The sequence below is a fragment of the Acipenser ruthenus genome, unplaced genomic scaffold (assembly GCF_902713425.1).
Source record: "Acipenser ruthenus unplaced genomic scaffold, fAciRut3.2 maternal haplotype, whole genome shotgun sequence".
NCBI lineage: Eukaryota > Metazoa > Chordata > Actinopteri > Acipenseriformes > Acipenseridae > Acipenser > Acipenser ruthenus.
In genome coordinates, this window is record NW_026708779.1 from 125,859 (window position 1) to 147,268 (window position 21,410).

General features: G+C 40.1%; 1 protein-coding gene, 3 non-coding genes and 1 pseudogene across 5 annotated transcripts; 2 read left to right on the plus strand and 3 right to left on the minus strand.

Annotated features, from left to right (window-relative positions):
- Positions 1-858: 858 nt before the first annotated feature.
- LOC131735992 (zinc finger protein 420-like) lies at positions 859-12,440 on the minus strand (annotated as a pseudogene).
- Positions 12,441-13,465: 1,025 nt separating this feature from the next.
- Positions 13,466-19,693, minus strand: LOC117966702 (zinc finger BED domain-containing protein 4-like). 2 transcript variants are annotated; one of them, XM_034913313.2, is made up of 3 exons: positions 19,466-19,693; positions 18,148-18,302; positions 13,466-17,175 (listed from the first exon to the last, which is right to left on the minus strand). In XM_034913313.2, exons 2-3 carry the CDS (start codon positions 18,292-18,294, stop codon positions 15,223-15,225), a joined length of 2,100 nt encoding a protein of 699 aa, XP_034769204.2. In that variant the 5' UTR covers positions 18,295-18,302; positions 19,466-19,693; the 3' UTR covers positions 13,466-15,222. The 2 variants fall into 2 exon arrangements, with proteins under 2 accessions (XP_034769204.2, XP_058877719.1); XM_059021736.1 differs by having other exon boundaries at positions 18,148-18,370; positions 19,466-19,530.
- Positions 19,694-19,997: 304 nt separating this feature from the next.
- Positions 19,998-20,070, plus strand: trnak-cuu (transfer RNA lysine (anticodon CUU)). The gene has a single exon. It is a non-coding gene; the product is annotated as a tRNA-Lys (tRNA).
- Positions 20,071-20,838: 768 nt separating this feature from the next.
- trnaa-cgc (transfer RNA alanine (anticodon CGC)) lies at positions 20,839-20,910 on the plus strand. Its single transcript has one exon. It is a non-coding gene; the product is annotated as a tRNA-Ala (tRNA).
- Positions 20,911-21,280: 370 nt separating this feature from the next.
- trnav-aac (transfer RNA valine (anticodon AAC)) lies at positions 21,281-21,353 on the minus strand. The gene has a single exon. It is a non-coding gene; the product is annotated as a tRNA-Val (tRNA).
- Positions 21,354-21,410: the final 57 nt, after the last annotated feature.

Consider the following 21,410-nt stretch of genomic DNA (forward strand, 5'->3'; position numbering starts at 1 on the left):
ATATCTTACCTAGTCTTACTGTAGTTAGTTTTTTTCTGTTTTCATCACTTGATACAGTACTACAGTGTTAACCTATTTGCATATATAACAGATGGGCCTCTGCAGTGAGTTACAGAAAAATAATTCCATCAAGGGTTTCTGTGACATCATAAACTACGAGAGCGAAGGTGGAGTTTCTAAACTGTCACAGAAACCCGAGATGGAATTGTTTTCCTGTGACTCACTGAAGAGGCCCATCTGTTATTTTTTATAATCCACGGATACCCGTGATGCTGATATTAAAGAAGACGAGGTTCAGCAGGACAGTTGTTTTTTTTTTTAAAACGTCGTGTTTCAGCGCTGTACAGACATTCTGTGTCGTTATCCGTTAGAGCTTCAGCTTTATTTGGATGATTGCCTTTACCTTGTTTTAATTTCCCGTTCCTCTCCAGTTTCTCTGAGATACGAATGGACCAGCTTAACATCATTGTTTTTAAAGGTATTCTCATTTTGTTGCTCATTAATGAACATTTATGTGCTGTGGGTGTTGTCGAGTGATTGAAAACAAGACATTTTGTTTGAATTGAAAGCGATGGTCTCGAGGAGTCGAATGGGTCAAAGTTCAAGTATATTTTCCTCTAGAGGAATCATCACTTTTTAACGTCACTACTGTGATATTAGGCGTTTTTTTCAAATGGCTTGGGATGCAACTATAGCCTTCATCCATTATATAAAAAAAATCTAAGGTCACACACGTTAATGATAATGACTGCTAGCTTATCTTGTTCTTGTGATACTACTACTAAAGAAAATACAAAGATGTCTTAATAATCTAGGATAAATAGTAAAAAAATAACAAGTTGGAAGAATTTTGTTTTTATTAAAAAACGACTTTTATTGAAAGACTACATAGTTTACCGTTATTCATCACACTGCATTTGGCATTAAAAAAAATGAACATGGCTGTACAAAAGAAATTCAAGGATGTAAATACAAGCACACATCTGACAGCTGCTTTGGCCCACACTCCTCCTCTCAGTTATACTAAAGCATGATGACATCCTCTTAGGTTGGCGCATAAACAGGTTTACTTTACAGAACGGTCACAGGAGCATCACACTCAGTGTTGATTCCTATAGAGCAGTGGCCCTCACTTCCAATGAGGTCCTGAATGATTTATCAGAAGGTTGATTCATTCATTTCCAATCTGGTTGAAACAAAGACATGGAATGGAAGAACCGAAAACAAGGACCATTGTAACACTGCCTGGAATGTTGATTTCCATCAGTTTCATTTGCATTTTCAAAAATGGCATTTATGCTTTTTTACTTGACTCTTGTAAACAAATCTCTTGTCACAATCAGTACAGTGATATGGCTTCTCTCCAGTGTGAATTCGCTGGTGTATTTTTAGGCTTCCCGACTGACTAAAGCTCTTCCCACAATCAGAACAGTGATACGGCTTCTCTCCAGTGTGAATTCGCTGGTGTATTTTTAGGCTTTCTGGCTGACTAAAGCAATTCCCACAGTCAGAACAGTGATATGGCTTCTCTCCAGTGTGAATTCGCTGGTGTATTTTTAGGCTTCCTGACCGACTAAAGCTCTTCCCACAATCAGAACAGTGATATGGCTTCTCTCCAGTGTGAGTTATCTGGTGTATTTTTAGGCTTACTGGCTGACTAAAGCAATTCCCACAGTCAGAACAGTGATATGGCTTCTCTCCAGTGTGATTCTGCTTATGCAGTTTTAGGCTTAGTAAATGACTGAAGCTCTTCCCACAGACAGAACAGTGATACGGCTTCTCTCCAGTGTGAATTCTCTGGTGTGATTGTAGGTGTCCTAACTGACTGAAGCTCTTCCCACAGTCAGCACAGTGATACCGCTTCTCTCCAGTGTGAATTCTCTGGTGTGATTTTAGGTTTCCTAACTGACTGAAGCTCTTCCCACAGTCAGCACAGTGATACGGCTTCTCTCCAGTGTGAATTCTCTGGTGTGATTTTAGGTTTCCTAACTGACTGAAGCTCTTCCCACAGTCAGTACATTGATGTGATATCTTTGGCCGGAATGTGTTTTTTGAATCCTTAAACAGCACATTGTCTTTAATATGGACAGGCTCCAGTTCAGTCTCTTTTATGTGGACAGGCTCCAGTTCAGTCTCTTCTTGTTTAATGTGGACAGGCTCCAGTTCAGTCTCTTCTTGTTTAATGTGGACAGGCTCCAGTTCAGGCATCTCCTGTTTAATGCAGATAGGTACCAATTCCAAAACCTCCTCCTGTTTAATGTAAACAGACTCCATCTTTCTTCCTTCACTTTCACCAAGATAAGGCAGTCCTGAAAACAGAAAATAGAATTAAGTAATGCTATCTGTTCTCTAGGTCATCATCACTCTCAAGAAAGCATTTCCATCTTTTATTACTATCTGCAAAACAACAAAAAAAAGACGAATGTTGCGGATAAATACTTTGTAACTTTTTAATGAACTCTGTCAGTGTTGCTTCCGACAGTTCAGTAGCATAAATAAATGTAATTACCCTAACTTTAAAAATCTGTAGAATTGTTCTGTTAAGAGAGCCCTAAAACCAACATCTGGAGGTGCATCAGAAATAAAACTGTTAATTGACAAACGTTACATGCCTCAAATCTTACGTGCTTGTGTTACAAACTAAGATCTTACAACATCACCATCATATTTACGGTTACTAGTAAAATAAAAACTCACATTCATAATAATAAACAAAGCATTTCACACAATTACAATCCTGCCAAGTAACACATGGACTATTTAGAGACAATCAGTTACAATTAGACAATAGAAGGGAAGTTTCAAGATGATTTAAAACATGACTATAAGAAAGAGAAACTTACTTGAGGTATTGTCAGCGGGATCTGCAGCACGTCTCTAGTCCTTTAGTCACTCACTCGGACCGTCTCGATTCTTCTCTCCAGGGTAAACAGGCACCTCAAGCTAACAGCGACAGGTAATCTGTGTGACTAGACTAGTCTGCACTGCACATTTAAACCCCTCTCTCACAGTTCCAGGCACGAGAACACGCCCCCAACACGTCAGCCCCCTCCCCAGGTGTCAGCTGCATGTTGTTAGCCTCTCTTTGTTCTCTTCCAGAGGGAGTCGTTAGTGCTTTTCTGTGCTGGGAGAGCTGCACTGAATGTGTCCTTTCTTCTCTTCAGGTGAGAGCCGTTAGCAGCCACTCCCAGTGCTGGCCCAATCTGACTAGCATTAACAAAGCTATTAAGGGTTAGTTTGTAGCAAAACAATAAAACTGGAAAAAAGATACCAGAAACTCAAATAAAAGGAGCAAAATACAGAATCAGCATTAATTAAACCTTATTTAGTTCTAGGGAAGTAAACTGTTCAATGAGGGTACATTACAACTGTAAGTCACCCTGGATAAGGGGCATCTGCTAAGATATAAATAATAATAATAATAATTAACATGTTGGTGGCTTACACCCCCCCCCCCCCATTTTAAAATACAAATATGTATATTTTAGTCTCCATTACCACATTCTAAAAGCTAGTTTGTGAATGAGTTTGTTTTTCTTTTGAAAACAATTGACCCGTTTTGTAAACATGCTGATGAAGGACTTGGAGAAAACTTAATTTGAGTGGATTAGGAATTAGTATTAGGAATGAAAGAGAAACATTTAAATACATTATTTTAAAAAATGCAAGTCATTTATAGAAAATAAATCTATGGTTACACATGCTAATGATAATGAATGTTAGCTTGTCTTGTTCTTAAGGCAGTACTGCATGAAAATAGAATAATACAAATGTCTATTAATAATGTAGGATAAATAGTATGAATTTTTGTTTCTATTAAAAATGACTTTTATTGAAAGAAGAGAATGATTACAGTTTATAATTATTCATCACACTGCATTTGGCATTAAAAAAATTAACATGGCTGTACAAAAGAAATTCAAGGATGTAAATACAAGCACACATCTGACAGCTGCTTTGGCCCACACTCCTCCTCTCATTTATACTAAAGCATGATGACATCCTCTTAGGTTGGCGCATAAACAGGTTTACTTTACAGAACGGTCACTGGAGCATCACACTCAGTGTTGATTCCTATAGAGCAGTGGCCCTCACTTCCAATGAGGTCCTGAATGGTTTATCAGAAGGTTGATTCATTCATTTACAATCTGGTTGAAACAAAGACCTGGACTGGAAGAACCAAAAACAAGGACCATTGTAACACTGCCTGGAATGTTGATTTCTATCAGTTTCATTTGCATTTTCAAAAATGGCATTTATGCTTTTTTACTTGACTCTTGTAAAGAAATCTCTTGTCACAATGTGTACAGTGATACGGCTTCTCTCTAGTGTGAGTTATCTAGTGTATTTTTAGGCTTCCTGACTGACTAAAGCTTTTCCCACAGTCAGAACAGTGATACGGCTTCTCTCCAGTGTGAATTTGCTTATGCATTTTTAGGCTTTGTAAATGACTGAAGCTCTTCCCACAGTCAGCCCAGGGATACAGCTTCTCTCCAGTGTGAATTCTCTGGTGTGATTTTAGGTTTCCTGCAATACTGAAGCTCTTCCCACAGTCAGCACAGTGATACCGCTTCTCTCCAGTGTGAATTCTCTGGTGTGCTTTAAGGTTTCCTAACTGACTGAAGCTCTTCCCACAGTCAGCACAGTGATACAGCTTCTCTCCAGTGTGATTTCTCTGGTGTGATTGTAGGGTTCCTGACTGACTGAAGCTCTTCCCACAGTCAGCACAGTGATACGGCTTCTCTCCAGTGTGAATTCGCTGGTGTGCTTTTAGGGTTCCTGACTGACTGAAGCTCTTCCCACAGTCAGAACAGAGATACGGCTTCTCTCCAGTGTGATTTTGCTTATGCATTTTTAGGCTGTGTAAATGACTGAAGCTCTTCCCACAGTCAGAACAGTGATACGGCTTCTCTCCAGTGTGAATTCTCTGGTGTGATTTTAGGTTTCCTAACTGACTGAAGCTCTTCCCACAGTCAGAACAGTGATATGGCTTCTCTCCAGTGTGAATTCGCTGGTGTGTTTTTAGGTCTCCTGACTGTTTGAAGCTCTTCCCACAGTCAGTACATTGATATGATATCTTTGTCCGGAATGTGTTTTTTGAATCCTTAAACAGCACATTGTCCTTAGACTTTTCTTTAATGTGTTCAGGCTCCAGATCAGTCTCTTCTTGTTTAATGTGGACAGGCTCCAGATCAGTCTCTTCTTGTTTAATGTGGACAGGCTCCAGTTCAGTCTCTTCTTTAATGTGGACAGGCTCCAGTTCAGGCATCTCCTGTTTAATGAAGATAGGTACCAATTCCAAAACCTCCTCCTGTTTAATGTAAACAGACTCCATCTTTCTTCCTTCACTTTCACCAAGATAAGACAGTCCTGAAAAGAGAAAATATAATTAAATATTGCGATCTGTTCTCTAGGTCATCATCACTCTCAAGAAAGCATTTCCATCTTTTATTACTATCTGCAAAACAACAAAAAAGACGAATGTTGCGGATAAATACTATAAATAAATACTTTGTAACTTTTTAATGAACTCTGTCAGTGTTGCTTCTGACAGTTCAGTAGCATAAATAAATGTAATTACCATAATTTAAAAATCTGTAGAATTGTTCTGTTAAGAGAGCCCTAAAACCAACACCTGGAGCTGCATCAGAAATAAAACTGTTAATTGACAAACATTACATGCCTCGAATCTTACGTGCTTGTGTTACAAACTAAGATCTTACAACATCACCATCATATTTACAGTTACTAATAAAATAAAAAACTCACATTCACAATAATAAACAAAGCATTTCACACAATTACAATCCTGCCAAGTAACACGTGGACTATTTAGAGACAATCAGTTACAATTAGACAATAGAAGGGAAGTTTCAAGCTGATTTAAAACATGACTATAAGAAAGAGAAACTTACTTGAGGTATTGTCAGCGGGATCTGCAGCACGACTCTAGTCCTCTAGTCACTCGCTCGGACCGTCTTGATTCTTCTCTCCAGGGTAAACAGGCACCTCAAGCTAACAGCGACAGGTAATCAATGTGACTAGACTAGTCTGCACTGCACATTTAAACCCCTCTCTCGCAGTTCCAGGCACGAGAACACGCCCCCAACACGTCAGCCCCCTCCCCAGGTGTCAGCTGCAGGTTGTTAGCCTCTCTTTGTTCTCTTCCAGAGGGAGTCGTTACTGCTTTTCTGTGCTGGGAGAGCTGCACTGAATGTGTCCTTTCTTCTCTTCAGGTGAGAGCCGTTAGCAGCCACTCCCAGTGCTGGCCCAATCTGACCAGCGTTAATAAAGCTATTAAGGGTTACTTTGCAGCAAAACAATAAAACTGGAAAAAAGATACCAGAAAGTCAAATAAAAGGAGCAAAATACAGAATCAGCATTAATTAAACCTTATTGATTTCTAGGGCAGTGAACTGTTCAATGAGGGTACATTACGACTGTAAGTCGCCCTGGATAAGGGGCGTCTGCTAAGAAATACATAATAATAATAATAATAATAATTATTAACATGTTGGTGGCTTACACCAACCCCCCCCCCCCATTTTAAAATACAAATAGGTATATTTTAGTCTCCATTACCACATTCTAAAAGCTAGGTTGCAAATGAGTTTGTTTTTCTTTTGAAAACAATTGACCCGTTTTGGTAACATGCTGATGAAGGACTTGGAGATAACTTAATTTGAGTGGATTAGGAATTAGTATTAGGAATGAAAGAGAAACATTTAAATACATTATTTTAAAAATGCAAGTCATTTATAGAAAATAAATCTATGGTTACACATGCTAATGATAATGAATGTTCGCTTGTCTTGTTCTTACGGCAGTACTGCATGAAAAGAGAATACTACAAATGTCTATTAATAATGTAGGATAAATAGTATGAATTTTTGTTTTTATTAAAAATGACTTTTATTGAAAGAAGAGAATGATTACAGTTTATTATTCATCACACTGCATTTGGCATTAAAAAATGAACATGGCTGTACAAAAGAAATTCAAGCATGTAAATACAAGCACACATCTGTCAGCTGCTTTGGCCCACACTCCTCCTCTCATTTATACTAAAGCAAGATGACAACCTCTTAGGTTGGCGCATAAACAGGTTTACTTTACAGAACGGTCACAGGAGCATCACACTCAGTGTTGATTCCTATAGAGCAGTGGCCCTCACATCCAATGAGGTCCTGAATGATTTATCACAAGGTTGATTCATTCATTTCCAATCTGGTTGAAACAAAGACCTGGACTGGAAGAACCGAAAACAAGGACCATTGTAACACTGCCTGGAATGTTGATTTCTATCAGTTTCATTTGCATTTTCAAAAATGGCATTTATGCTTTTTTACTTGACTCTTGTAAAGAAATCTCTTGTCACAATTAGAACAGTGATATGGCTTCTCTCCAGTGTGATTCTGCTTATGCAGTTTTAGGCTTAGTAAATGACTGAAGCTCTTCCCACAGTCAGAACAGTGATACGGCTTCTCTCCAGTGTGAATTCTCTGGTGTGATTTTAGGTTTCCTAACTGACTGAAGCTCTTCCCACAGTCAGAACAGTGATACGGCTTCTCTCCAGTGTGAATTCTCTGGTGTGATTTTAGGCTTCCTGCAATACTGAAGCTCTTCCCACAGTCAGCACAGTGATACCGCTTCTCTCCAGTGTGAATTCTCTGGTGTGCTTTTAGGCTTCCTGCAATACTGAAGCTCTTCCCACAGTCAGCACAGTGATACGGCTTCTCTCCAGTGTGAATTCTCTGGTGTGATTTTAGGTTTCCTAACTGACTGAAGCTCTTCCCACAGTCAGAACAGTGATACGGCTTCTCTCCAGTGTGAATTCTCTGGTGTGATTTTAGGCTTCCTGCAATACTGAAGCTCTTCCCACAGTCAGCACAGTGATACCGCTTCTCTCCAGTGTGAATTCGCTGGTGTGATTTTAGGTTTCCTAACTGACTGAAGCTCTTCCCACAGTCAGTACATTGATGTGATACCTTTGGCCGGAATGTGTTTTTTGAATCCTTAAACAGCACATTGTCCTTAGAATTTTCTTTAATGTGGACAGGCTCCAGATCAGTCTCTTCTTCTTTAATATGGACAGGCTCCAGTTCAGTCTCTTCTTCTTTAATGTGGACAGGCTCCAGTTCAGGCATCTCCTGTATAATGCAGATAGGTACCAATTCCAAAACCTCCTCCTGTTTAATGTAAACAGACTCCATCTTTCTTCCTTCACTTTCACCAAGATAAGACAGTCCTGAAAAGAGAAAATAGTATTAAGTAATGCTATCTGTTCTCTAGGTCATCATCACTCTCAAGAAAGCATTTCCGTCTTTTATTACTATCTGCAAAACAACAAAAAAAGACGAATGTTGCGGATAAATACTTCGTAACTTTTTAATGAACTCTGTCAGTGTTGCTTCTGACAGTTCAGTAGCATAAATAAATGTAATTAACCTAACTTTAAAAATCTGTAGAATTGTTCTGTTAAGAGAGCCCTAAAACCAACATCTGGAGCTGCTTCAGAAATAAAACTGTTAACTGACAAACATTACATGCCTCGAATCTTACGTGCTGGTGTTACAAACTAAGATCTTACAACATCACCGTCATATTTACGGTTACTAGTGAAATAAAAAAACTCACATTCACAATAATAAACAAAGCATTTCACACAATTACAATCCTGCCAAGTAACACGTGGACTATTTAGAGACAATCAGTTACAATTAGACAATAGAAGGGAAGTTTCAAGTTGATTTAAAACATGACTATAAGAAGAAAGAGAAACTTACTTGAGGTATTGTCAGCGGGATCTGCAGCACGTCTCTAGTCCTCTAGTCACTCGCTCGGACCGTCTTGATTCTTCTCTCCAGGGTAAACAGGCACCTCAAGCTAAAAGCGACAGGTAATCTGTGTGACTAGACTAGTCTGCACTGCACATTTAAACCCCTCTCTCGCAGTTACAAGCACGAGAACACGCCCCCAACACGTCAGCCCCCTCCCCAGGTGTCAGCTGCAGGTTGTTAGCCTCTCTTTGTTCTCTTCCAGAGGGAGTCGTTACTGCTTTTCTGTGCTGGGAGAGCTGCACTGAATGTGTCCTTTCTTCTCTTCAGGTGAGAGCCGTTAGCAGCCACTCCCAGTGCTGGCCCAATCTGACCAGCGTTAATAAAACTGGAAAAAAGATACCAGAAAGTCAAATAAAAGGAGCAAAATACAGAATCAGCATTAATTAAACCTTATTTATTTCTAGGGCAGTGAACTGTTCAATGAGGGCACATTACGACTGTAAGTCACCCTGGATAAGGGGCATCTGCTAAGAAATAAATAATAATAATAATAATAATAATAATAATTAACATGTTGGTGGCTTACACCAACCCCCCCCCCCCCCCCCCCGCCCCCCATTTTAAAATCCAAATAGGTATATTTTAGTCTCCATTACCACATTCTAAAAGCTAGGTTGCAAATGAGTTTGTTTTTCTTTTGAAAACAATTGACCCGTTTTGGTAACATGCTGATGAAGGACTTGGAGAAAACTTAATTTGAGTGGATTAGGAATTAGTATTAGGAATGAAAGAGAAACATTTAAATACATTATTTTAAAAAATGCAAGTCATTTATAGAAAATAAATCTATGGTTACACATGCTAATGATAATGAATGTTCGCTTGTCTTGTTCTTACGGCAGTACTGCATGAAAAGAGAATACTACAAATGTCTATTAATAATGTAGGATAAATAGTATGAATTTTTGTTTTTATTAAAAATGACTTTTATTGAAAGTGGTTAAAGAAAAGGGCTTGTAACCAGGAGGTCCCCGGTTTAAATCCCACCTCAGCCACTGACTCGTGTGAAAACGCTACCTCATATAGGCTAATTCTATAACTTTTGTATTAACATTGAACAAAGCTCTCCTTCCTTGTCACACAACAGAACAAAAACCATGCAAAAGGCGGTTATACACTGCGTGCGTGCGGAACTACAGATCCCACGACCAGCTGCCAGGTTAACCAGCGGTTCGAAAAGCCCTACATTAAAAACACAGGCAAACTGCGCAATGCTTAGAGGCAGAGTTTGAATGATTTCTCACTTCTTTCGAGCGAGAGTTGCATAACGGAAAAGGAACAAAACAGCTGATGAAACTGTAAGAGCTTGTGCAATTTAACTGGGGCTGGACAACGCGTACCCTGCTGCTGCACAGGCTGCGTGTTCAATTTGTATAGTGTGTGATTATTTCTGACAAGGCCAACAGGATTTATGTACACCTAAACACACTGAACAGCTCACGTGACACTACCAGCAATAATTATTATTATTATTATTATTATTATTATTATTAATTTCTTAGCAGACGCCCTTATCCAGTTATTAAAAAATATCACATTGCAAAGTATCGCATTACAGATAATAGCAGTTACAGAATACAATGAAATCAGTAACAGCAAATTCAAATGAGAGAGAATTATTATTATTTATTTCTTATTGACGCCCTTATCCAGGGCGACTTACAGTCGAAAACAAAAAAATACATTTCAAGAATCACAGTACAAGTAATAATACAATTAAGAGCAAGATAAAATACAATGACTTTGGTTCTAGCAAGTACAAGAATATGACAAAATACGATTCAATAACGGAGCAGATAACAGTGTCAGTGATAGTTACATCAGGATATAATTAAATACAAAATACTACATATTAAATAACACTTGTGACAGATTACAGTAATCTAAAGTACAGGATTAAAAGCAGTAAAATAGGGAGCAGATAAGAGCAAGTAAAGCGCATTTAAGGAAAGGTGATAAAGTCTGATAAAGAAAATAAAAAAAGAAAAGAAAAATGACTGCAAATCATTATGTTTTAGAGAGATTACACCTAAGAGTAGTTAAATTTAGACATCCAATTTATGATGTCAGCATCTATATAATATATATATATATATATATATATATATATATATATATATATATATATATATATATATATATATATATATAAGCAGACACCCAGGGCAGCTTACAATTGTTATAAGAGATCACATTATACATATATCACATTATTTATTTATTTTTTTTTTTACATACAATTCCCCATTTATACAGTTGGGTTTTTACTGGAGCAATCTAGGTAAAGTACCTTGCTCAAGGGTACAGCAGTGTCCCCCACCTGGGATTGAACCCACGACCCTCCGGTCAAGAGTCCAGAGCCCTAACCATTACTCCACACTACACACACACACACACACACTGACAGACAGAAACACACACACACACACACACACTGACACACACACCTCAGAGACTTTCAGCTTCTTTAGCCCTTTGGTTTTGGTTTTGCAGCAGCCCTGAGGTGAATAAAATGGGTTGTTTATATACCTGACGCCCCGACCTGCTGATCCGATTCCACACCTGCTAATCACACACAGCAAACAGGTAGTCTCTCCCAGGAGCGTCAGTTACTTTATTCATTCATTACAACAAACACACACTCTTCATAATAGACATTTACACACACACACACACACACAGAAACCCTCTTCCTGCCTGCTGCAGTGCTGTATACACACTTACATGAACTTCAGGTCATTCACACAGTAGCAAAATGCATTGGTTGACATAAATAAATAAATAAATAAATAAATAAATAAATAAATAAATAAATAAATATTTAAATTGTAAGAACTTGGTCATGGTGGATAAACGTTCAGGTTGGATTACTGTGTTTTATTATTATTATTACTATTATTATTATTAGCAGATTTACAGTTGTTATACAATACAAAGTACCAAATTGCACAACAATATCACGTTACACAATATCACATTACACAATGTTACATTACACAATGTCACGTTACAGCAAGGTCGTTTATAAAGTCCAGTAAAATAAATAAGAAAAATTTAACATTCAAAACAACAGCAAAAAACACACAAACACAGTAATTAATTCAATTTAAGAGCGAATTCGACTAAGAGCAGTTAAAAGGTATATTGATTAGATTTCTCTAGATTTTGTAAATACGTGTATAATGTATTTATAATCCGCACATTGTTATCGATTATATCGACCTAAAGTAAAAAGTAATAAGAAATAAAAGATTTATGAGGGGATTGGGGTTTTATTTCTGAGTGAAACACACAGAGAGAGAGAGAGAGAGAGAAAATAAAGGATTGCATTTTTTGACGAAGCTCGTTTAAGTCTCGTTTTGTGAATGGGGGTGGGATATGTAAATAAACACAAACGCGACACATAATACATAAAACACGGCTTCTTTTCCCAGCAGTGCGATATAACAGCTCTCTGTAGTGTGTTTTTTTTTTTTTTTTAATAAAAAATAAAAACCGTTTCATTTTAACTCAATAAACACCCGCTTACCTCCCCGGTCTCGTCTCCTTGGTGACTGAACGGCTCTGTCTCCCGCCACACAGAACGGGGGCGGGGCCGCGGGAAGAGGGATATATCAATCGCAAAGCACACATCGTGAAGTGGGGGTCTGCCGCTTCGTCTAATATAGACCTCAACCAACGAACTCTGACACCAAGGCTATTTTACTTAAACATTACAATATACTTTCGATTTAAAACATTGCAAACGAGCTGTTTGTAGCTGTTATCTTTTCCAGTTAATACAATTGTAATTCAGGTACACCCCCCCCCGCCCCTCACTATGCCGCAGTTGGTACAGCCCTATATTCTCAAACGGGACGCTGTGACTGAAGTTCAGATGCGTTGAGTTTCTCATAGATGTATAATTTGTGTTTTGTGTGCCGGTTTTAATATTTTCCTGTCCTGTTGTTCGGAACCAGCTGTTCCAACATCAACGGCATACCCCCTAGACTGTTTTTTTCTTTCTTTTAGAAGTATATTAGGTTAATTCAAGTTGAGCGACGTTGTCACAAACAGATCCCAAATGACGTAGACACGGGCGCAGTTTCTTAGCAACAGGGTAGCATAATGTCAATATCGGTCCGGGCTTTCAATTAATCGATCAACCAATCAATCACATATATATATATATATATATATATATATATATATATATATATATATATATATATATATATTAAACTACCAGAGATTGTCTCTCATAGTAATTAGTGGCTAATGTTCACTAAATACTTGTATTTAACATGTTTAATGATCTTATAATAAGCGTAGGGTATCAATCTGCAGCTGTATGTTCTTAACTTACTGTATACTTTATCATTGAGCTCTTAAATGATAGTGATGGTATGTCGTAATTCTAACTTGTCGTCTCCTGGTTCATATTGTATTCTAGCAGTGTTATTATTATCTGCACTGTCTGTAAACCGCACTGTGTTTAAATATGAAGCTTGCATTGTAACCCTGTGCTGTGCTGCCCTGTGACTCCTGCGTGAGTCGCCTGGGATAAAGGCATCTGCCAAATAAATAATATATATTTTTATAGAATACTGTATGTAACGAATTGAATTCAATAAACACACCCACCATCCTGATAATAATTTTATTAAAACTGGCCCACAGTCCCTTGAAGCATTGAAAGCAAATATGTTTTTATCGCTAAAATATTAAAATTTTAGGATTGAGACAGAATTTATTATTATTATTTGTTTATTTATTATTATTTGTTTATTTAGCAGACGCCTTTATCCTAGGCGACTTACAGAGACTCGGGTGTGTGAACTATGCATCAACTGCAGAGTCACTTACAACTACGTCTCACCCGAAAGACGGAGCACAAGGAGGTGAAGTGACTTACTCAGGGTCACACAATGAGTCAGTGGCTGAGGTGGGATTTGAACCCGAGACCTCCAGGTTACAAGCCCTTTTCTTTAACCACTGGACCACACAGCCTCCACACAGCCACTTGCAGCATTTTATAAATCCGTGCTGAATATTGGATCCAAAAACAAATCCGCCAAATTAATTTTACAGTAAAGATGTCAAATAAAGAACGGTAAATAAACCAGTTTTTTTTTCTTTCAATATTTAAAATATGTCCGAATGACAACGACAAATTTACACCCACATTTTTTTAAAATGTTTAATCTGTTGAATGCATGGATTTACAGCCGTAGTGACGCTAAACAGCAACACATTTTGTTTGTAAATAACAATAATGTGCAAACGTCTCGGCACACCTCCAGGTGTGTCATTGATATCCTTTATATACCCGCCTGCATGAAAACACCTCCGGGGGTGAGAATTTCAATCTCCTCTCAGTAGTCAGGGATATAGAAACAACAGGCGCTCCTGTGTGTGAAAATGTGAGACCGCTTTGTGCTTTAATCAGGCGTCTCAAACAACTTCTAAAAAGTCTCCTGCGTTTGACCGCGTGTGGCTCCGTGTTCCTTTTCTCTGACTGTTTGAAATTGCACGTGTGGTCTATTAAAGTCATCCATTAAATGAGAATCAGGAATTTGCCTGTTTTGAGAACACTACAGAAGCAATGGGGTGTTCTAATACACTTGCACACGACTGTAGGTATTTATAAAATATCATTTTAGTGCTGGAAAAAAACACGTCGTTTATTTTTTGTTTTTTTTAAGCTTCAGTTCTCTTTCAAAATGTAAACCAACCTTCAAAAAAATCAAAACAAAAAGTATCATATCTACTGTATTACATTTGATAAAATCCTAAAATAATAATAATAATAATAATAATAATAATAATAATAATAATATTAGCTATTGCATCAAATTATGAAAAATCTATGAAACAGAGAGAGAAACACTGCACAGTAGAATTAATGTTATTTAAGACATAATTTTATCAGATGTTGTAATTATTAATCAGTCATTTACCCAAAGCGACTTACAGAGACTAAGGGGGTGAACTCTGCTTCATCAACAACTGCTGCTGCTGCAGAGTCACTTCCAATAGGAGCTTGTTTGTTTGACGTCTCATCCAAAGGACGGAGCACAAGGAGGTTCAGTGACTTGCTCAGGGTCACACACACACACAGGGAGTCAGTGGCTGCTGCAGAGTCACTTCCAATAGGAGCTCGTTTGTTTGACGTCTCCTCCTGAACGACGGAGCACAAGGAGGTTCAGTGACTTGCTCAGGGTCACACACACACACAGTGAGTCAGTGGCTGAGCCGGGTGATTTTGAACCTCCTGGTTTATCTCTAACTACCAGATCATTGACCCTATATATAAATAACATCTGATTTGATATAGACGCACAAAAACAACAACAACAACAACAACAACAACAACAGGGTTTGAGATTTTAAGCCGCAGCTGTCACTTCCACATCCCGTTGCAACGGAGAAACATCATCTCTTCGAAACGGAAATCCGACAGAGAGGCCCCCAGGGGCCCGAAGGTCTTCCCGCCGCTCAACGAGAAGAGCCGCCGCACGGGAGCCGGGGAAGCGGGCGTGGCCAGGTACATGGCGGCCAGGTGCGCCAGATGAGGCAGCGCCCCCTGGTGGTGGTACCAGAAAGCCAGCGGGTCCGCGTCTTCCGGGATGCAAGGCTGGCTGAAGTAGACTTCCACTTGGGAGGCGGTGAAACCCGACGCTGCTCCTCCGAGCTGGGGACTCTCTGGAGCCGAGCGCCCCATGAACCTGAACAGACCCGAACGCTTCTGCGTCGCCTTCGTCATCCTCTTCTTCTTCTTCTTTGGAGGAGGAGGTGTCTGGAGAGTAGAAGAAACTGGATTCTGATTCGGCTCCGGCGACGCCACCATCGCCGCAACTTTCCCCGCCAGAAGCTTCTTGACTTCCAGGGCCTCCGCCGCTCCGGAGCACCAGTCCAGCTTCCAGCGCGGGTCCAGAGCGGCGGCCAGCACGAAGGCTTCCTCCCCCTCGTACCCGGCCAGCCGGCTCTCCGCGGAGGACCGCAGAGCCAGCAGCAGAGGCTCCGATCCGCCGCGGTGCCCCATCTCCTCCAGCTCGGCTCTCAGCCCTCGGATGCAAGGCAGGACGCAGCTGGCCGTCCCCCTTCCTCCTCCTCCTCCTCCCTCCCCTCCTCCTCCTCCTCCACTCCCTTCCGCTTGCTCCAACGCGAGCTCGAACGGACGCAGGACTCCCAAGAGCTCCCGCAAGGCTTGGAGCTCCGTGTCGGAGAGCCGGTCCGACGGGAAGTTTGCCGGAGAAGGAGGAGAAAGAGAAGGAGGGGCAGGAGAAGGAGGAGGTTGAGGCAGTGGCCGCCAGCTCTGGTCCAACTCTTCTTCTTCTTCTTCGTCGTCGTCTTCTTCTTCTTCGGGGATCTCCGGGACGACAGATCTCAAAGCCCTGGCTTGGGCGGCCCAGCCCCGCTGCTGCTGTTGCTGCTGCTGCCGCTGCCTCTGCGGGTCACTGAAAAGCCCCTGGCTGGCGATCTCTCGACGGGACGGGTCAGCGAGCAGCTTGCTGGCTCTGCGGACGGCGGCGGAGGTCGGGTGTCCGGCGCGTCTCAGCCCGTCGCCCACGACGGACTCCAGGGCACGGGAGAAGCAGGGGAAGCAGTGGGGCAGAGGGGAAAGGGGCGGGCCAGGGTCGGAGGCGGCTTCGGTCGCCGTGCCGACGCCATTCTCGCCGTCGCTGTCCTCTTCCTCTTCCTCCTCCTCCTCCTCTTCCTCCCACCCAGGAAGCCTGACCGGCGGTCCGTCGTCGACTCCGCTGCCCGTGATGAGGGTCACCACTTTGTCCTCTAGTCCAAAACTGGAGACGACCTCCTGGTAGTTCGAGAGAACTCCCTCCTCCCGCTCCTCCACCGACCCGCCTCTCACCCTCCTGCAAGCCAGCAGGACGCTCCTCGGGCGAAAGGAAGAGTCCTGGATGTAGTGGCCGGCCACACCCACCACCAGCGACTGACCACGCCCCCTGCCCCGCCCCCTCTCCGCCCACACATCCAGAGTCAGGCACAGCCCGGGGATTTTGGAGAGCCGGGAGGAGACGGAGGAGTAGAGGCTGGCCGTCCTGGCGGGCAGGACCTCGTATCGGAGGCGATCCAGGCTGGGGAGGGAGAAGGAGGGCTGGGCGAGTTTTAGGAGGGTTTTGAAAGAGGGGTCTTCGACCAGAGACAGGGGCTGGAGGGAGTGGGAGAGGAAGTCGACCACGGCGTCTGTGAGGGCGCGCTGGCGGGGGTCACGGGGGTTCCAGGCCCCGGGATGGGGGGAGGAGGAGGGGGGGGTCAGGCGGGGCTCCCTGGGTGCGGTTTCGGAAGCAGGGAGGGGTTCTTTCAGCTCCAGGTAGATGTCTGCGTGGTGCCTCTGGAGAAAGAGAACGAAAAAGCTTTTTAATATTTTTTTTTTATGTCTCCACTCATGATACGCAGCCAAAAGTTTAGCATCACCTACAATTTTAGGATTGAGACAAAATATATTATTATTATTTGTTTATTTATTATTATTTATTTATCAGACGCCTTTATCCAAGGCGACTTACAGAGACTAGGGTGTGTGAACTATGCATCAGCTGCAGAGTCACTTACAACTACGTCTCACCCGAAAGACGGAGCACAAGGAGGTGAAGTGACTTGCTCAGGGTCACACAATGAGTCAGTGGCTGAGGTAGGATTTGAACCGGGGACCTCCTGGTTACAAGCCCTTTTCTTTAACCACTGGACCACACAGCCTTTTATTTTTTTATTTAAAAAAAAAACTACATGAACATCATTTAGATCTTTTATTTAACATCGTGATGTAATTAAAGAAAAAATACAAAATTAAATCTGCATAGAAGTCTATACCGGAAGCCACAATAGTAGCACAGTAAGTACTGCATGTTAGATTTTAGAAACGTCACAATTTTTCAACGTCTGTCAGTTTTTCTGTTAAAGATCTGGAAAACTATACAAAGCGCTGGGTGAAGCGGGGCAGGAGATGCAGTATTATTATTATTATTATTATTATTATTATTATTATTATTTATTTCTTAGCAGACTCCCTTATCCAGGATGTTACAAGATATCACATTATTTTTACATACAATTCCCCATTTATACAGTTGGGTATTTACTGGAGCAATCTAGGTAAAGTACCTTGCTCAAGGGTACAGCAACAGTGTCCCCCACCTGGGATTGAACCCACAAACCACAATACTGAGTGTCCTGTTGATATGCAGCATGTGTGAAAGTAAATTCGACGTGCCGCGGGCGAGATGCGCTGAATAAACGGACCGCTAAGGGTTGAATGACTCCCCTCCACCCTCCTCTCTACTCCGCTCTCTCTCTCCGGACTCACCTTCATGTGTGTGTAGAAGTTGGAGGTTGCCTTGCAGGACCCCGATACTTCTCTCCTGCAATGCTTGCACCGCATCTTGAAGTTCCCCAGCGTCACTTGTCCCTGCACGCACTCGAAGTGGTGGAAGATTCGGGAATGGGACGGCATGGCGATCGCTGAGAGGCGGGGACAAGGGGACAGTATTCAGCAGCTTTCATACTCTATGAAGCTGAGGGAGTTCATTCTATATAGAGGGGGTGGAATTCAATATGTTAACAAGGGAACATTATTCAGCAGCTTTCATTGGACTCTATGAAGCTGAGGGAGTTCATTCTATATAGAGGGGGTGGAATTCAATATGTTAACAAGGGAACATTATTCAGCAGCTTTCACTGGACTCTGTGAAGCTGAGGGAGTTCATTCTATATAGAGGGGGTGGAATTCAATATGTTAACAAGGGAACATTATTCAGCAGCTTTCACTGGACTCTGTGAAGCTGAGGGAGTTCATTCTATATAGAGGGGGTGGAATTCAATATGTTAACAAGGGAACATTATTCAGCAGCTTTCATTGGACTCTATGAAGCTGAGGGAGTTCATTCTATACAGAGGGGGTGGAATTCAATATGTTAACAAGGGAACATTATTCAGCAGCTTTCATGCGACTTTATGATTATTATGTATTTATTTATTGGTTTTTGTAACTTTTTCGTACATTTGAACATGTCAGCTGACAATTATGACAAGAAAATAATAAATTGTTAAATATATATAGCCGGTGTTTAACTTTTAAAATTACGATTGTATTATTATTATTATTATTATTATTATTATTATTATTATTATTATTATATAGTTATTTGAACTGATTCAGAATGAATTGAGAATTAAAAAAGACCAAAAAAAAAACCCATCCCGTTTATTTATTTATTATTTTTTTCCCCACTCTGGAAATCTTCTAATTATACCCTACAGGGCGATCGCATTTTATTTACCTCTGTGAAACGTTTTAACATGACATCTTGCAGACATGCACGCCTCGTTTATCAGAGTCCTTAATCAAACAGGGCGATGTTAACATTACGCAGCAATGAAGCCCTGTAAAGAATGAATATAAAACTCGTGGGTCTGTTTTTAATGCAATTACTGTGCGTGGAGACAATGGCAAGCAAACTCAGCTGAGCCCAGGAATGGATGTAATTAAAAAATAAAACCGCGCCGCTTCACAGATACAACAGAAAGCACAACATCCCACTCATGCAAATTAATAAACATATTAACAGTGGTGTAAAAACATTTTTTTAAGCTCATATATATATATATATTAAAAACTAGCTTACCTCTTACGCTATTCCAGAGAGACTCGACTGGGCAAACCAACCCAAAAAAATAAACACACAACAAAGGCGGATAAAGGGGGGGGGGCTTTTAGTTTGGTTGATATATCTTTTTTTTTTTTAAACCACGAAAAGCAGACATCATTTCCCTGCTAAAAAATTAAATAAATACGATATCTTTTACTTCAGCATTTACCCACAACTTAAGTTTATTTTATTTTATTGTCGTTCATGAACCACCTCCCCCCCCCCGCTCTGAATTTGGTATCACCCAAATCCATGCATCCGAATTCCCTGCGACGGAAGGGAAATGTGTTGCCTAGCAACCGTTTTTCCACACGGAGATGTTTTGTTTACCTGTCGTATTTATTTATTTATTTATTTATTTATTTATTTATTTATTTATTTAGTTTTTCTGTCCTGTTTTGGGTGTAATAAGTTGGTTTTATATCGTTATTCTACCCATGTTGACGTGTTCAGTTTTTATAAGATTAATACAAACGAATTCCAGTTATTTCTCTTCTTTGACGTCACAGCCCGGCTAGCTCAGTCGGTAGAGCATGAGACTCTTAATCTCAGGGTCGTGGGTTCGAGCCCCACGTTGGGCGGTCGTCTTATTTTATTTTTTTTTAATTTTTTTAATATAATATATATATATATATATATATATATATATATATATATATATATATATAATTATTTACTGTATCTAGATTTTAATAGTTTTCAACGCTTCTGAAACAAACTTCTGCTCTCAGATGTATTTGGTATTCTGTCTTTGTAGAAAACAGTTCTCACACAATTGGTATGGTATTTATTAATTATTTTAGCTGTCTGCCATTTATGCTGTTTCATTCGCTGACCTGCATAGCTACACTTAAATTACTGCCTGCATCGACCAAACGATTTACAGATAATGGCAGATTTATATTTTCAGGGCACGGTGCTGCATCAAAAGGGTTTTTAAGTCCATTTCCCAGATTTCACATTTGCAAGATGTCGTGACACAAACCCTAACTTCACGAGATCGAATGAAACCCGCTTTGTGGATTTCCGTCTACTTCATTTGAAATAAATAAATACATCTCTATTTATTTATTTATTTCGACATGTATATATTTATGTATTTGTTTGCTTGTTTGTTTTAACACGTATTTATTTATTTATCTATCATTTTGGTATTAAAAAATCCTCTATGCCAGTTCAGTGAACATTCAGCACAAGTCTTAAATGAATATCAATACAATAAATAGACATGCAATGTGAATTGGCTGTCCGTGTTATTATCTATTGAACAGCTGTAGGATTTCTAGAGCACTTGATTAAACTTGTATTAGACTTTGAATGACCGCCGTTGTTCAGGCGGAGTATTGGAAGGGGATGTAGCTCAGTGGTAGAGCGCACGCTTCGCATGTGTGAGGCCCCGGGTTCAATCCCCGGCATCTCCATTCATATTTTAGTTTATTTGATTCTCAAACGATTGATGATAACTAACATTATAATCTTAATTTCCTTATAGAGGAAAGCCACGATGATAAAATAAAATGTAAGAAATTCAGAAGGAAAGAAATGAATGCATTTAAAAATACATAACTGTCTGTATGACTTTTATTTAAATGTAATCTATATAACATTTATTTCGAAATGTATTCTGTTTTTTTTTTTTTTTTTTTTTAATATTGCCATAGAATATTCTCCAAATATCCATATTTTTCGTTAAGAGAATATTTTAGGTACAGTACAGTATTTATTTATTTTTTTAAAAACTGAAATTTATATATATATATATATATATATATTAAACAAAAATTATTTTGCTGTTTCCACCCGGTCTCGAACCGGGGACCTTTCGCGTGTTAGGCGAACGTGATAACCACTACACTATGGAAACCGACTGGTAAATCCATCCCATAATAACAATACATGCTGATACACGCACGCTTATCTA

Bases quoted from the DNA above. Each gene is read 5' to 3' on its own strand.
- LOC117966702 (XM_034913313.2), bottom strand. From the start codon at position 18,294: ATGCCGTCCCATTCCCGAATCTTCCACCACTTCGAGTGCGTGCAGGGA. The intron at 17,176-18,147 runs GTGAGTCCGGAG...CTCTTTCTCCAG, and splicing joins ACTTCTACACACACATGAAG to AGGCACCACGCAGACATCTA.